General features: G+C 43.8%; 1 protein-coding gene across 6 annotated transcripts in view; it reads right to left on the bottom strand.

Moving 5' to 3' along the window:
- The window catches only part of SLC12A6 (solute carrier family 12 member 6), a 110,923-nt gene that overhangs the window by 48,440 nt on the left and 44,541 nt on the right, over positions 1–17,942 (bottom strand). For all 6 annotated transcript variants that reach the window (XM_040352753.1, XM_040352733.1, XM_040352724.1 and 3 more), the window contains one exon: positions 15,471–15,569. In XM_040352753.1, coding sequence (XP_040208687.1) covers positions 15,471–15,569 — 99 coding nt within the window. The remainder of the gene's footprint in view (positions 1–15,470; positions 15,570–17,942) is intronic.

The raw sequence follows: 17,942 nt of genomic DNA on the forward strand, positions 1-17,942 counted from the left end.
ACATTATTTTTTCACAGGTAAAATTGTTCATAATCACAGTATTTAATCTGTGTATTTAGCTGCATTCGACTTCATTATTTAAACACATCGATTCATTTGCCTGCATGCAAATGTACCATAAAGTCACACAACCATAAAATAAAAAAACAACTTTAACCACTTAAGGACCGCCTCCTGCACATATACATCGGCAGAATAGCACAGCTGGGCACAAGCACGTACAGGTACGTCCTCTTTAAGTGCCCAGCCGTGGGTCGCGGGCGCGCGCCCCGGTTCGAAGCTCCGTGACCGCGGGGACCCGATCGCCGCTGGAGTCCCGCGATCGGTCCCCGGAGCTGAAGAACGGGGAGAGCTGTATGTAAAATGTGTCAAAATTGTCCGAAGTTTCCGCCATAATGTCGCAGTCATGAAAAAAAAAAAAAAAAACCCCCGCTGATCTCCGCCATTAGTAGTAAAAAATTTTTTTTTTTTTTAAAAAATGCAATAAAACTATCCCCTATTTTGTAAACGCTATAAATTTTGCGCAAACCAACCGATAAACGCTTATTGCGTTTTTTTTTTTACCAAAAATAGGTAGAAGAATACGCATCGGCCTAAACTGAGGGAAAAAAATTTTTTTATATATATTTTTGGGGGATATTTATTATAGTAAAAAATATATAATTTTTTTCAAAATTGTCGCTCTATTTTTGTTTATAGCGCGAAAAAAAAAAAACGCAGAGGTGATCAAATACCACCAAAAGAAAGCTCTATTTGTGGGGAAAAAAGGACACCAATTTTGTTTGGGAGCCACGTTGCACGACCACGCAATTGTCAGTTAAAGCGACACAGTGCCGAATCGCAAAAACTGGCCGGGTCCTTTAGCTGCCTAAAGGTCCGGGTCTTAAGTGGTTAATGTCCCAGCTCAACCACAGGACAGTTTTGGGAGTGATAGTCCTGGAAACGTGGCACCCAGCGGCAGTCCTGAGAAACGGTATTACATTAATATGTGAGTACTATTGATTCGGTCGCCTGATTCTAAGACAAAATACATATCTTACATTACATCTAGTGCTGCCATACTTTTACAGAAACATAAAAATGTCCAGAGCAGCTAATGTATTTTAACAAGACCACAGAAAATGAAATAATATGTTTAAGGTATGCTGTCATTTATAAACGGTTTAAAATGAGTACTTGTAACTTAATTTATGAACATTTATTTTTAGAAAACCAAGCACATTTTATCATGTTATGTAACCAGGGACACATACCCTTGCATTTAAGTAATGTCTAAAGTGTTCATGCCAGATTGACCGGCAAATGGAAATTATTATAATGCACAAGCATTTCAGATGGGTAATGGGTAGATTCAATTTCAAGTCTAATTTTCATTATTTTTTCATGCACTCAATATTTATAATGGTTTATTTGCGGACACACTTCCACCAGACGGATATTAACAAATTGATTAAAGCGTTGTAAAATGACATTGAGAAAGTAGGCATGATTTCTTTCTTAGATCAAACGGTGCAAGAACACACACTACTAAGATTATACAATACAGCCAAATACACCTCTAGATTTTACCTGCACCAGGGTTAAGGGCTTGTTCGCGGATAGGGGTTGATTTACCAAAACTTTATTTTTTGTTCGTCAAAGCTTAAAGTAGGTTTACGATTTTTCACTATAATGCATTCTATGCTTTGAGGTGATATTAAAGTCTTGTTTTTTCATTGTTTAAAAATAACAAACATGTTATACTTACCTGCTCTGTGTAGTGGTTTTGCACAGAGCAGCCCAGATCCTCCTCTTCTCTGGTCCAATGCCGACGCTCCTGGCCCTTCCCCTCCTGCAGAGTGCCCCCACAGCAAGCAGCTTGTTATAGGGGCACCCAAGCGGAGCCGCTGCTCTGTGTTCATTCAGACATGGAGCCTGCGGCTCGGCCCCACTCACTCTCTCTCCTCATTGGCTCACTGACTAATTGACCACAGCGGGAGCCAATGGCGCACACTTCTGTCTTAGCCAATAAGGAGGGTGAGTCAAGTCTCTTGTGCAACATCGCTGGATTTAGATTGGCTCAGGTAAGTATTAGGGGGACTGCTGCACACAGAAGGCTTTTTATCTTAATGTATAGAATGCATTAAGATAAAAAGACTTCTGCCTTTAAAACCACTTTAGGTTGAAAAACCTTCTGCAGAATCCCCCCCTCCTTTTTCTTACCCGTGCACCATTCGATCCAGCGATGCGCACAAGAGCAGTGGCCGTCTCCATCCTCCCTGGGCACATTGATGGCAAATGCTAAGACGAAAGAGCCGGAGGTTGGTCCTAGTCACCCAGTTGTGTCAATAGATGCAGACAGGATGGCTCAGAAGTGAGCAAAAGCATGCGCACGCCCCCCTCCCCCCCCCCCCATGGAAAGCCGCTTGCTGAAGAGGAGAGTCAGTAGGGGACTCCAGAGCAGGCAAGTATACTTTTTAAAAAAAAATAATAACAAACAAAGCTTTAGTCTGGGTTCACGCTATTTGTGGAGCGGCTCGCAGTGTATCCCTGTTTACCATTTCAGGGGCGAATCAGCTCTGAATTGTTGCCTGAAGATGCAGCCAAAGACTCAAAAAAGGTGCGCCGCGGCCGCCCCGGAGATGTGTGAACTGGCTCCATTGAGAGCCTGTCACAGTCTCCTGTCATGCGAACTGGATGCGAGGGAACCCACATCGAATTCGCAAAAGTGTGAACCCAGCCTAAATGTCGCTTTAATTGAACAAGCTGAAGTTAGAAGCTGATTGGTTACCATGCACAGCTGCACCAAAGTTTGCACTCTCCAGTTTTAGTAAATTAGCCCTATAGTCTGGTGACTGGTGTTTTTCTGTACTGGATAAACATCAGTCACCACTTGGGCACATAGAACATGTGCTCCAGTCACACTGCAACTCAGCCGGGAGGTGCCCTGTGTTAAGCTGAGGTAAAATGCAGACATGTAGCACTTTACCACAGTGCACCAAGAGGCGCCCCTTGTCACTGCACTGCAGCACAACGCATCGTGCTGATGTGTGGAGATATGAATTAACCACTTGCTTACTGGGCACATAAACCCCCTTCGTTCCCAGGCGAAATCTCAGCGTCCGGCACTGCGTCGCTTTAACTGACAATTGCGCGGTCGTGCGACGTGGCTCCCAAACAAAATTGGCGTCCTTTTTTCCCCACAAATAGAGCTTTCTTTTGGTGGTATTTGATCACCTCTGCGGTTTTTATTTTTTGCGCTATAAACAAAAAAAGAGCAACAATTTAAAAAAAATATATATTTTTTTTACTTGTTGCTATAATAAATATCCCAATTTTTTTTTAAAAAACTATTTTTTTTCTCAGTTAAGGCCGATACGTATTTTTCGACGTATTTTTGTAAAAAAAAAAAAAAATCACAATAAGCGACTGGTTTGCGCAAAAGTTATAGCGCCTACAAAATGGGGAACAGAATTATGATTTTTTTTATTATGTTTTTTTTTACTAGTAATGGCGGCGATCTGCGATTTTTATTGGGACTGGGATATTGCAGCGGACGTATCGGACACTTTTGACACAAATTTGGCGCCATTCACATTTATACGGCGATCAGTGATATAAAAATGCACTAATTACTGTATAAATGTGACTGGCAGTGAAGGGGTTAACACTAGGGGGTGAGGAAGGGGTTAACTGTGTAGCCTGGGTGTGTTATAACTGTGTGGGGGGAGGGGGGTGACTGGGGGAGGGGACCGATGCTGTGTCTCTATGTACAAGAGACACAGATCGGTCTCCTCTCCTCTCACAGCACGTGGAGCTCTGTGTTTACACACAGAGCTCCACGTTCCTGCTGTCACCTACCGTGTCACCGACGATCGCGTGTACCCGGCGGACATCGCGGCCGCCAGGTACACGCATCGGGTCTTCGGCGATGCGTCGGGACAGTTTTTACCCGCTGCGCGCCACCCAGTGGCGCGCGCGGGTAATGCACATAAAGGCCGTTTTTAAACGGCCACTTGGCACTTGAGAGCCGCGCTGCGGACGTATTTCGTCTATAGCGCGGATCTCAAGTGGTTAAGTGTCACTTTTGGACACTTCAAATAAAGTTTACAAAAAAAAAAAAAAAACGTAAACAGTGTGATGTGCTGAATCACACTACTTCCCCACCCCCTTGCCCACTGTACCTAAAAACTGTCAGTTGCATGCAGGCTAAAACAATGCATTAAGCATGTGGGCAGTGTGAACAAGCCCCAAAATGTATGCACCAAAACAGTATCTCAAGGATTTCTACTAAGAGAGGTATCAGCACAAGGGTGTGTGTGCATTCCTGGCTGCTACCCCACATGCAGTGGATCCTCCTGCCAGCTCATATGTCACTACAGAATGTACAAGCCGGCAGGGGTAACCACTGCATTCAACTCACTTAAATGGTGCGTAACATTCTATTGTGAAGATATTAGAAAAGTTGTCATGCCTAGTAACATAGCTCTCCCTGCATAATGTTGTCTTAAATAGTACTACAATATTATAACTATAGAAGGTGGTCAGTTGGCCCACAAGCTATTCCACCTCTGTCTATCTGTTCTCAGCCTGAAATGGTATGTTCTCTATTTACATAGTAGGTGAGGTTGAAGACACAAGTCCAACCTATGTTACCCAATGTCACGCTGTAAACTGCAAAGAGAGCTTCCCAATATTTGTAATCACTCCGCAGCCGTATTCAGCAGTAGGGACAAGATGGAATACTGTGCTGCCCAAAAGACCTAAAATTCCCAGCAACAGGCCACCCTTCCCACAAAGCGGAAAGCGATTGTGTAAGTAGAGATTTCTATCCCACAGTAAATCTGTTTGCAGTAACACATTAAAGTGCTTTGAGAAAGCAGAGAGCAGGACTGTTGTCAGCACTTCAGATGAGGTCACTGGACCAAAGAAGATTGCACACATTCCAGTGTACCAGTTGGGCCCGGGCGACTGTGGCAAAAACAAAGGCCAAAAACAGCTAGACCTCATCTTCACTAAGGTCGGAATTCCTGGTTTTGTTTTCTCAAATACACGGTTTGCTTCAATGAATGTGACAGACAGTCCTAATTTTACACATCCATCCTGACAGTCTTTACAGAGGCAGCTGCAAATACATTCTTTTAAAATGTCAAATCAGCTCTGGGACCCACAGCTCCCAGGGAGTGCTGTTAACCACTTACCCCCCGGACCATATTGCTGCCCAAAGACCAGAGTACTTTTTGCGATTCGGGACTGCGTCGCTTTAACAGACAGACAATTGCGCGGTCGTGCGACGTGGCTCCCAAACAAAATTGGCGTCCTTTTTTCCCCACAAATAGAGCTTTCTTTTGGTGGTATTTGATCACCTCTGCGGTTTTTATTTTTTGCGCTATAAACAAAAATAGAGCGAAAATTTTGAAAAAAATTAATATTTTTTACTTTTTGCCATAATAAATATCCCCCAAAAATATATAAAAAAACATTTTTTTTCCTCAGTTTAGGCCGATACGTATTCTTCTACCTATTTTTCGTAAAAAAAAAATCGCAATAAGCGTTTATTGATTGGTTTGCGCAAAAGTTATAGCGTTTACAAAATAGGGGGTATTTTTGTCATTTTTATTAATATATTTTTTTTACTAGTAATGGTGGCGATCAGCGATTTTTTTTCGCTACTGCGACGTTATGGCGGACACTTCGGACACTTTTGACACATTTTTGGGACCATTGGCATTTTTATAGTGCGCGCGCGCCCCTAGTGGCGGCTCAAAGAGCCGACGTAGAATGACGTGGTCTTGCCCAGGAGAGCCGACCTGCCGCCGTAGAATGACGGCGGCTGGTCGGCTAGTGGTTAAGGACTTCAGAAAATAGACTGACAGTCATCTCTTATAAGTGCCGGTTCACACAGGGGCAACACGACTTCCAGCGCGACTTACAACGCGACTTCAAGTTGCCTCCAGGACAGGCGACTTTGACAGTGGCCAATCAAACAATAATCAGCTCTGTGGGAGGGAGGGGTTTGCCTGAGAAAACTATTTTCTCTTCCTGTAAAGTTGCTTCAGTTAAGAGAGTGATCCGACTTTGGAGGCAACTTCCATTAAAATCAATGGGTAGAAGTCACCTAGAAATCGCCTTGAAGTAGTACAGGAACCTTTTCTGAAGTCGGAGCGACTTCAGTAATGTACATTAAGACGGCTCTCATTCACTTCAATGGAATTTCTCATGCCGTGCGACTTGGGGCGACACAAGTCGGATCCCAAGTTGCTGTAGTGTGAACCGGCACTAATAGTAGAATATGTTGCAAACAATTATAAATTTGTGCAAAATACTGACAACATACAGTACTGTGTGTTGCATTTAACAAGAGAAAGGAGTGGTGTACGAAAGGCACGTGGGGGGAAATACTTTAACATCCCCCTCTTTATACAAAAAAATATATATAATATTTTCAGTAATCGTGAAATAAAGTTATCAATATTAAATAATAATAATAATAATAATAACAACAACAGTAGGAGAACCAATTGAGACAGTGAAAACTGTCACTATGCCTTGGTAAATCAAGAAGAAATGCCCCTTACATTGGCAGTCAGTAGAGTAATTACCCCTTACATTGAAGGTTACTGGAAAAGGGCAAACTTATAATGGTAGTAAGTCTAATGTCTTTGTACATTAGTGGTCAGTGGAAATGTACTCCTCATATTTATGGTTGATAGAAATGATTCCCATTAATATATTAGTTGTCAGTGGAGAAATATCTCTTTGCATTGGTAATCAGTAGAAGAATGCAGACAGTTATAAATATCAATGGTGGCAAAGGTTCTTGCGGGAGGACAAATAGCAGCATGTTTACTAGATCAGCACCACTTGGTCTGTTGAAAGACATTGGTGCCAGAACTATGCAGGTACTATCAGTCGGAAGATCACTCGAGTCCAGCTTCAACTAGTAGCAACTGTTCAACAGTCAGTCCCTCTCAATTGCAGTCAGTGCTTGTGTACAATAATGTTTGAAGTGACATAAAAAATTCTTGGTAAAAAAGAAAAAACAAAACAAAAAAAAAACACACACCTTCAACTATTTTCAACCACATAGGAACCACTATCCCAAGCAGGGGTGCTGCATGGCACTACCCCAGTGTTTCTCGTCCCCAGTCCTAAACACGCCCCAACAGGTCATATTTTCAGGATTTCCCTCAAATGAAACAGCTGCTGTAATTCCTAAGGCAGTAAACCTGATTAAATCACCTGTGCAAAATAATGGAAAGCCTGAAAACATGACCTGTTGGGGCGCCTCGAGGACTGGAGATGAGAAACACTACACTACACGGTTGAAACTACCATTCTTTTACTCATTTATTGTCTTTGTCCTATGTTAGGGCATTATTTTACAATGTTACATGTTACCTGACATTCTCTGATTTGACACCTACAGTTATTGACATGTATACTGTCCTACATACTCTTATCTACTTGTTCTAAAGTTGAACATAAACTTCTGGCCCTCCAACCTAAAGCATTGTACACACGATCGGATTTTTCGTAGACAAAGCCTCAAACTTTTTGTCCACGAAATTTTTTAAAGCATGCTATCCAACATGTTTCCGCGGAAAATCCGACAACAATTGTCCGATGGAGCATACAAACGGTCGGCTTTTATGCCAACAGGCTGTCATCACACAATTCCCGTCGGAAAATCTAAACGTGTGTATGAGGCTTAAAGGGGTTGTAAAGGAAATTATTTTTTCCCCTAAATAGCTTCCTTTACCTTAGTGCAGTCCTCCTTCACTTACCTCATCCTTCCATTTTGCTTTTAAATGTCCTTATTTCTTCTGAGAAATCCTCACTTCCTCTTCTTCTGTCTGTAACTACACACAGTAATGCGAGGCTTTCTTCCTGGTGTGGAGAAAGCCTCTTGAGGGGGGAGAGGGCGAGCAGGAGTGTCAGGACGCGCACTAACACACAGCTCCTTTCTCTATCTGCAAAGTAGAGAGCATCCTGACCCTCCTGTTCGCCCCCTCGGGAGGCTTTCTCCACACCAGGGAGAAAGCCTTGCTTTACTGTGTGGAGTTACAGACAGAAGAACAGGAAGTGAGGATTTCTCAGAAGAAATAAGGACATTTAAAAGCAAAATGGAAGGATGAGGTAAGTAAAGGAGGACTGCACTACGGTAAAGGAGAAAAATAAATAAAGTCTCACCTATGGAGACAATGTCGTGTAGTGAATAATACCTATGTCCCCATACCTAGCTAAGGCCTTATCTCTGTCCAATATTAGACACACCCGCTCTATTTGGGGTACTGAATGTCACTCCATAGTATTAAAGTTGTTACAAAGTTTGTATTACCTTTTCCATAGTATCGATTTCCATGTTAGTTGAAAGCGGTTTGCCTACTTAATCAGAGTCAGAATATGTGCTCTACAATTTGCAGCTTCCCATGATATCTTTGCTAGAAACTATGGGGGTAATCCACAAAAGGGATACGCCGGCGTATCTACTGATACGCCGTCGTATCCCTGTTTCTATCTATGGAACTGATCCACAGAATCAGTTTACCATAGCTAGGCAGAAGATCCGACATGTGTAATTGAATTACACTGTCGGATCTTAAGGATGCAATTCTAGGCCGGCCGCTAGGTGGCGAGGCCATTGCGGCCGGCCTAGAATATGCAAATGAACACTTACGGCGATCCACGAACGTTCCGACGGGCCCGTCGCGCTAAATCTACGTCGTTTACGTCAAGTTACGCCGCGTAAAAATAGGGCTGAGTCCTATTTGACTAAGCCCTATTAAGTATGGCCGAAATTTTAAACTCTACGTCGTTTGCGTAAGACGTTCGTGAATGGCGCTGGACGCCATTTACGTTAACGTCTAAGCAAATGACGTTGGAGCGACGTCAGTTAGTGCAATGCACGTCGGGTAAGTTACCCGACGGAGCATGCGCAGTATGTCCGGCGCGGGAGTGCGCCTAATTTAAATGGGACTCGCCCCATTAGATTCGGCATGCCTTGCGCCGGACGGATTTGAGTTACACCGCCGCAAATTTCCAGGTAAGTGTGTTGTGGATCGATACCTAACTTAGGAAATTTGCGGCAGTGTAACTTAAATCACTTAAGTTACGTTGCGCTGCGGGGCTGTGGATTTGGCCCTATGTACTGTACTGCTCTAATATTTTTGGTACCGTTATATGAAATCTGCATACCTAAATCGTGGACTATAATCCCTACAGTCCCAATTCTGTTATACAATTAACCTATTCTTTTTTATTTCAGTTTTCATCAGTTAGACACCAGATAGCTGAAACCTGTTCAGTCAGTCAGTCAGTCAGTCAGTGTCAGCGGTGGAGTAGGGCGCTTCGGACCTTCCGCTTACAAGCCTGCTCTCACCCAGACCTGGCAGTCAGATGCTAGGCAGACATTAGGCAGACTCTCCAAGAAACAGCTCCCTGGAACCAGGAACCAGCACCTCTCTCTCCTCGAGGACTCCTCTTTTCTTCCGCAGGTAAGACCCTGCCTCTCAGGGCCTGACATCCTGGGGAACCACTGACGGCCGTCCTTATCAGGGCAGCCGTCTCACAGACCCCACACTGCGGCTCTCTGCACTATCCTCTCGCCGGCATCACCGCCCGCACGGCCACCCCTCGTTTGTGGAGGTCCCAAGGCACCCCCCCGGGTGTATTTTTCGGCGCTGCTTGGCGTTTCTTCACCCCCGCGCCAGCCTGCTTCTTTTCGCGGCCGCCGCACCTTAGGAAAGTCCGCGGCTTCAGCCGCGGCCTACCGGCGCGCCGTTCGTTTCTCCCTGCACTAATACTTCCAAAAGCACAGATTGCTCTGGATTTTCACCCCCACACCCCCTGATGCCCCCTGTTCAGCAACCTCATCGGTAAATTATTGTTTTTACCAAGCTGACAGCCCCCCCCCAGCCTGGGTCCTGTGCTTTGCCTGGCGGCCATTTTTTTGGTGCACCCCAGCCGCAGTGACACCCAGCATCCCCCCCCCCCTTTTCCCCTCCATAGCCGTCAGTCTTTTGATCCAGGGTTTTGAGCCGATCGCCTTCTGGGATCAGGAAGGAATTTTTTTCCCTGCCGCAGCACATTGGCCAGCTGGCCCAGGGTTTTTTTTGCCTTCCTCTGGACCAAAAACATAATTCCCTTGAGCAAGGATTCTGTGAATCCTCTCTCACCCAACACCCACACTCCCGCCCACGGTGACTGGCAACAATGGTTAAGTTGCGATACTCTGCGGAAACCATTTGGGGTCTGAGACAATTCGCAACTATATTACCTGCCGTCACCGCAATAGCCTTAAAATCAGATCAACTTTTGAGATTCGATCATCGATCGATCATCAAAAATTTCAATCATTCAACACAGCTCAAGCACATATCTTGTGCTTTGCTTAACACTAGATCGGCAGTTAAACACCGATCAGAAATCCATGATTTCTTACTACAAAACGATCTCGACTGCCTCTTTATTACAGAAAGTTGGCTGTCGGTCGATTGCAACACCATTCTCGGAGAACTGGTACCAGCAAACTACCGCATCTTAACGGAAAATAGAATAGGGCAAAGAGGAGGAGGCCTGGCGGTGATTCATAAGTCTCATATTGCAATCACCAAACCGGTCCTTCAAAATCCTCTACCCTTTATGGAAACCCTTACGCTTCAACTTCAAGCTCACTCTCAGGAGACCGTTCACATTCTCCTCTGCTATAGGCCCCCTGGGCCCAAATCGCAGGTGCTTCCAGCATTAACTGAGTTCTTATCCACTTACGCCCTTAACAGCAATCATCTTTTGCTGCTCGGGGATTTCAATCTGTGGGCCAACTCCTCACAGGATCCCATCGCGGAGGCCTGCATCAACCACCTGGAAGGGATAGGACTTCAGCAACTCATATGCGGACCCACGCATGCTTCAGGTCACACACTCGACCTAATTTTCAGACAAAATCTGAAAATAAACATTGTGGGCAATGAACCTTTGCCATGGACAGACCACCATGCAATAAGCTTCACAATTCCCAGAATTCCACTAGCTATGAAGGTTCCCAAGCCGGTTACAATACACTGGGCTAGATCTCAGAAAAGGCTCCACTCAGAACTTTTCAGATCCACCCTGGTAAACCGAATTGAGGGTATTCCGCCTCAGCTAGCAGCCTCAGATACACTGGATGCCATAAATACAGCTCTGCTACAGTCAGCCGACATAGCAGCACCAAAGCGCAAAGTCCGCGGCCGGGCAAAAAAGTCCAGCTGGTTCAATAACCAGCTGTCACTACTGAAGCAAGAGCGCAGAAGGGCGGAAGCCGCCTGGAAAAGAAGTCCTTCAGATGACCGCCTCAACTTCTACAAAGCAGTAACAACACGATATCACAAGGAAATTTGTAAAGCCAAAAAACTTTACTTTTCCATGATGATTAACAGCGCAATGAATCGCCCACGCGAACTCTTCAGGATGGTCACCCAGACCATGAATCCGGGATGTCTTGAAGTCCACACTTCAGACTCCCAAGAGTTCTGCAATGAACTATCGGATTTCTTCATCAACAAAATTGAAAAAATTCGGGTAAGTATTCGGCAAAACAATACTCCACTCAGTCCCCTCTTCAATCAAAACACCGACGGAACGCCTCTACAATCAACTAAGTTCACTTTGGAACCCATCTCCATCGATACCACCAAAAAATTCATTGGTGCGCTGTGGAACAGCACTGCACCCAACGACATCATTCCCACCAAGCTACTGAAGGAATGTGCCGACATCCTGGCGCCTCCAATCACTCAGCTTATAAATCAGTCATTCAAGGAAGGCATAGTGCCTTCCCTGCTGAAAGAGGGCACAATCCTGCCGATCTTGAAAAAACCTAATTTGGATCCTATGGACCCAACTCACCGCCGTCCCATCACAGGTCTAAATGCTCTGTCCAAGATAATGGAGAAAGTGGTGGTAAATCAGCTGCAACAGCATCTGGATACCCACAACCTACTTGATCCATTTCAGTCCGGGTTCCGCCCCGGACACGGGACAGAAACGGCCTTACTGAAAATATGGGACGATGCGCTCGAGGCCGCAGACGAAGGAGAATCGTGTCTCCTGGTTCTGCTGGACCTAAGCGCAGCCTTTGACACAGTAGACCATAGATTGCTACTGAGACGACTCACAGAAGTCGCCGGAGTCACAGAAGACGCTTTACCATGGTTCTCCTCTTTTCTCGGAAACCGATCACAAACAGTGAAACTGGGATCTTTCACGTCAGAAAAACGCACGGTGCCTTGCGGGGTCCCCCAAGGATCCCCCCTATCACCGGTGCTGTTTAATATCTATCTTCGTCCTCTCTTTGATATTATCAGTAGCCAAGAACTACTTTATCACTCTTATGCAGACGACACGCAATTGTATTTTCGCATCTGCCACAAAAAGGATCATCATCTCAGATTAGAGAAATGTCTCTCTTCAATAGAAAACTGGATGACTAAGAGTTATCTCAAACTCAATAGCGCTAAAACAGAACTGTTCATCTTCGATGCCAGTCGGAAGAAACTACCAGCAACTAACTGGACACCATCGCCCATTCTGGGACAAATCATCGCCCCTAGCTCCAAAGTCAAAAGTCTAGGAGTCACGTTTGACACCTTCATGACTATGGACGCACAAATAGGGTCAGTAGTCAGCGGGGCCCACCATTTGATGCGCCTACTACGCAGACTCATTCCTTTTATCCCCAAAGAAGACGTAGCAGTCGTGGTGGGAACAATCGTGAATTCCAGACTGGACTATGCAAATGCCCTTTACCTCGGGCTCCCCAAGTACCAAATCGCTCGTCTTCAAGTCGTACAGAATACGGCCGCAAGACTTGTGACTGGGAAAAAATCTTGGGAATCAATCTCACCTTCACTGAGATCCCTTCACTGGTTGCCAGTGAAAGACAGAATTGCATTCAAAGCACTCTGCCTGACACATAAGTGCATCCATGGGAAGGCTCCTAGATATCTATGCGACAAGATCAAACCGCACAATTGCAACCGCATTCTGCGTTCCACCGACCAAAAATTGGTCATGGTTCCTAAAACCAAATACAAATCTAAAGGAGAAAGAAGGTTTGCTTTCCAGGGCCCCAGGCTTTGGAATGCTTTACCAACCAGCATTCGGTTGGAGCAAAACCACCTGTCGTTCAGAAGGCAGATCAAGACCCTGCTTTTCTGATGGCATGAGACACAAACAACCAGCGCCCAGAGGCGATTCAGTTCGCATGTGCCGCGCTATATAAATTTTTCATTCATTCATTCATTCAGTGGGTTTTTGTGTACATACCAACACCAATTATGTTCTGTGATCAGCACAGTTCATAAATCATATGTTGCATACAAACATTAAAACGTTTTTGGGTTTTTTTCCAGTTCAAAAATACCAACCATTTTCTTTCTCCCATGAAAAGTTTTTTTTAACCACATCCCACTTATATGACAGCCGAGCGAGAGCGCTGCTATCTTGGGTGGATGTTATATCATGTCCTCCCAAGATTGCACCTCACTTGCTCCCCATAAATCGTGCTGCAGTGTGGTCTGTCACACGCTATGTCCACCAAATACAACAGATGACAGATCAGTGTACCAGGCCCCTGCCAGTAACCAATCACATCAGATCACATGCCAATACTACACAATGAATGGCTTTCATTCATAGCCGTTTATTGTGTACCATCGTGTTGATCCCTGTGATTAGTCACAGTGATCACATAGTACAGACCGGGCAAATCACAGCCTATCTGTACCATGCGATTAGCTGTGGTCAAATCACAGCTAATCACAATAGTACACACTGGATTAATGGATGTCATTCATAAAAAAATGGTTGCTTATGACAGTGATAATGCCAGTGATTAGCACTGTCATAAGCAATCAGTGTGTAAAAATTTTTTTTGGGTCTTTTGTTTATTTTGCAAAAAAAAACCCAGTGGTGATTAAATGCCACGTTTATTTGATTGAAAAAAAAATGTAATTTGGGTAGTGTTGCATGGCCGAGCAATTGTCATTCACAGTGCGACAGCACTGATAGCTGAAAATTGGCCTGGGCAGGAAGGGGTTAAAGTGTCTGGTAATGAAGTGGTTAAACACTGTCACAAACAGCCCTGGTCATTCCAGGGAATAGTCAGGGCTGGGGTTTACCTGATGCACAGGGGGTTGTGGCATTTTGCAATATAAACAGTGATAGATTTCTAGCACAGGGGAATAAGCACTGGCCAAAACTTGTTCCTCATCTGGGGTATAATTTGTCTTTTCCCTTGGATGATCAGGGTTTTTTAGGAAAAAAGAATGCATTGTGGGCTGCGATGGAACACAACTAGTAGTGGTCTCACTATTAGCCAGGAGGCTAAATAACTTTTCTTGTTTATTGGATTGTGCTTACTTACCCCTTCGAAGGAACATCTCCATTTTTGCTTGGGTTTCCTGCAATTCTAACAAATAAACATTGGCAGGGAGCCCTTAAACACACTTTGTCATTTAGAGTATTACTCTAATGCCGTGTACACGCGGTCGGAAATTCCAACCAGAAAAGTTCGATGTGAGCTTTTGGTTGAAAATTCCGACCGCGTGTAGGCTCTATCGGACTTTTTCTGTCGGAATTCCTGACAGCAAAAATTTCAGAAATTTGAAAGAATTGTTCTTGTCGGAAATTACGGAAAAAACATGCATGCTCGGAATTAATTCGATGAATGCCTCGGAATCATTGAACTTCATTTTTCTGGGCTCGTTGTAGTGTTGTACGTCACTGTGTTTTTGACGGTTGGAATTTTGTGTGACCATGTGTATGCAACACAAGTATGAGCCAAAATTCAGTCGGAAAAAAATCTACAGTTTTCTTGTCTGAATTTCCAATCGTGTGTACACGGCATAAGAGCTTTCTGCTTAAAGATGAACCCCTACAAATACACTAACTAACCATTGCCTCCCTCTAGACAGGTGGCCTTTTTATCCAAAGGTCCTATTGTGGCACTCAGACTCTGATGCAGCTGTATATGATAGCCAATCAGCTTCTAACTTCAGCTTGTTTAGTTAAGCTCTGGCAGTAAAACTTGGAAGCGGATTTGTTTATATACAGAACTGCACTAGATTTGGCACACTCCAGTTATAGTAAATTCCCCCCCATTGTGTCCAGGGGCAACTGGCTCCACGTGCACTCTCTCTCCTTTCCTCTACGATCCATACTGGGTCACAATAAAGCCGGCAAGAAATGACACGTGTCAAACCGTGACAGGTACAAAAGGGAACTCTGCTGTTGAGCAGAGAGGGGGCAGTTAGCTTTGGAAATGGCTGCCAGGAAAATAACCACTACACTTATGGAATGACCTCATCTTGTTCGAACGTGTGAAAGGTGTGGTTCTTTCATTGCATCAGGGACAAGGTCAATGTTGTAAATGTCACCGCCTGATTGCAATTGTATGTTGTAATGTTATAACTAGAACATAAGTTGGCTCTAAATACAAAAAAGGATACAAACTAAGGAAGTGGTAAGGATGGCAAGAATTGTGCCAATTGGGATAGACTTTTGAGCATCTTTGAGGTCCCCAGAGCGATTGGATCCAGCCATAATTCCTGCAAGAGAGTAAAGAGAAGAATATAGCTGACTAGAACATTAAGAAGATTAATCTAGCAGAAGTTCCCTATCCTGTCATGGACCATAGGTACATTTATATCAAATCAGTGTTTGGATCACCAAAAATTAATACACACACACTATATATATATATATATATAATCTTGCAGCATGTATACTATAGTAGAAACTCATGGTTTGATGTACCTAACACCATGCCTTTTTAATTGTGATGTGATACTCAATGTGATCCAACTGATTAAATTATTATCAGAATAAACTCTTTGATATTACCTCTTGAGTTTATAATTTTTGGGATCAGGATCATTTAAGTGCAGCCTACAGTAACCCCTTTTCTTTTCCAATGACCTTATCTAAGATCAATTTTCATCTTCCCTTACCCCTGATCTTTATTACCTGCTAATTTTGATATAGTAGAAACTGCCTACTAAAAACATATACAGAGAGGCCAATGATAATATTCCCTTTTTTAACAGAAGTCTAAATAAAAATGTTTGTGTTTAATTTTTCCTAGTCACGGTCTTACATTTTTTATATTTTTTATGTATATGTCACATGCTTAAAGTGACTCTCACTATAATACAGTTACTCAGGAAAGGTATACCTATAAAAGAATAGTGTAAATACCATACTTGCCTCTTTTGCTGCCCATGCTGCCAAACACTGCTCCTTTAATAAGAAAACTTCCCCTGAAATCCATAGGGGAGACTTTCGAGAAGCTTTGTCTAACTGGTTTTCCTATGTTAACTTTTTAGTGCCAAGGTGAAGTTTAGTCCAACATTCGTGCCTCAGTTTTTTAAAAAATAAATAAAAACAGCCAATAAAAAAAAAAGAGGGGTGATACAGGTGTCCCTCAATGGACTTCAAGAAAAAGATTTCATGGCAAGTACAACAATATTCTTTTCTTTATCATCCATAGAGGGACACAGGACTATTGGAGTTCTAGTCTGGAGGTCCAAAAGCATTGAACCTGAGGGATGGGCAAGAGCCACTGAGAAAACAAACATGTGGAGCTCACCTCATACTGCAAAACAGCATCTGGAGGAATAAACTCCTCAATCAAAGCAAGAGGAAGAAAGGCCAAACCAAATGAGAAAAATGCCATGGCCAAGTGGAGGGCACAGAGGATCAACCTGGTGCTCCAGACCAGGACTGATAATCACAGTTAAGAGGAGAATGCCACTTGAAGGATCTATGCATCTCCAATCAGCAAAGGGAAGGATAAACCAATCATTCAACTAAAAACAGGCAGAACAGCACACCACCCAAACAGGAGAAAACCAGACCAACAAATAACTTGAACAACAAGAAATAAATGTTTACTGGGCTAAGTCCCGGAGAAAAAAAAAACGATTCCTAATTGGTCAGTCAAAAAGACATACCATGGGGTTGATTTACTAAAAGTTAAATCCACTTTGCATTGCACGTGTACTTGGAAGTGCAGTTGCTCTAGATCTAAAAAGGGAAAGACCAGAAATGAGACGACGCTCTGCTGATTTTATTATCCAATCATGTACAGGCAAAAATGCTGTTTTTTTTCCCTTGCATGTCCTCCTCAGATCTACAGCGACTTTACTTCCAAGTGCACTTGCATTGCATAGTGGATTTGCCTTTAGTAAATAACCCCCCCCCCCCCCCCCAATCTCATAGAAATAACAATTCTGTTGTTACTGCAGGAAAAACATAAGCCTAGCATACCTAACTCTTGATTTTAGGGAAAGTGATTTGATAAACAACATATCTGGAGAAATAACAGCCAGTTAACAGTAGGAGGCTTAAGCTGAAGACTCCTAGCCCTTGATTTCAGGGAAAGATAAGGAAGGATGTTACCAAATTAGACAACTAATCTCCCAAGAAATAGTCATGGATGTGGGAACCATCAAATCTAAATAGGTAGAGGGAAAGAGCACTTAAAGTGATTCTAAATTTTTTTTTTTTTTTTTTTTACCCTTAATGGATTATCTGCGCTAGGGTAAAAAAAACTCCCCACCCACCCCATCCCTAAACACTTACACGAGTCACCAATCCAGTGGTGTCCTGACTGCAGCAGCACTGCTCTCACTGGAGACACAGGCTGCCAGTAACACTCCCCTGAAGAGGGAGCAGGGCATGGCTTACCAGCGCTGTCTGTGTCTTTGGATGCACACAGCCCAGCTTGGGAGCGCTACCCACATGGGTGCCCCCTTAGCACCAGGCTTGCTGAGGGGAGGAGCAGAAAGCTCCCACGGGGGACTGAAAGAGAGAAGATAAGGGGTCGCTCTGTGCAAAATAGCTGCACAGGGCAGGTAAGTAGAACATGTTTTATTCTAGTTTTTAGAAATGTAACCTCTACTATCATTTTGGGAAGATAA

Source organism: Rana temporaria, chromosome 1, assembly GCF_905171775.1.
Source record: "Rana temporaria chromosome 1, aRanTem1.1, whole genome shotgun sequence".
NCBI classification, from domain to species: domain Eukaryota; kingdom Metazoa; phylum Chordata; class Amphibia; order Anura; family Ranidae; genus Rana; species Rana temporaria.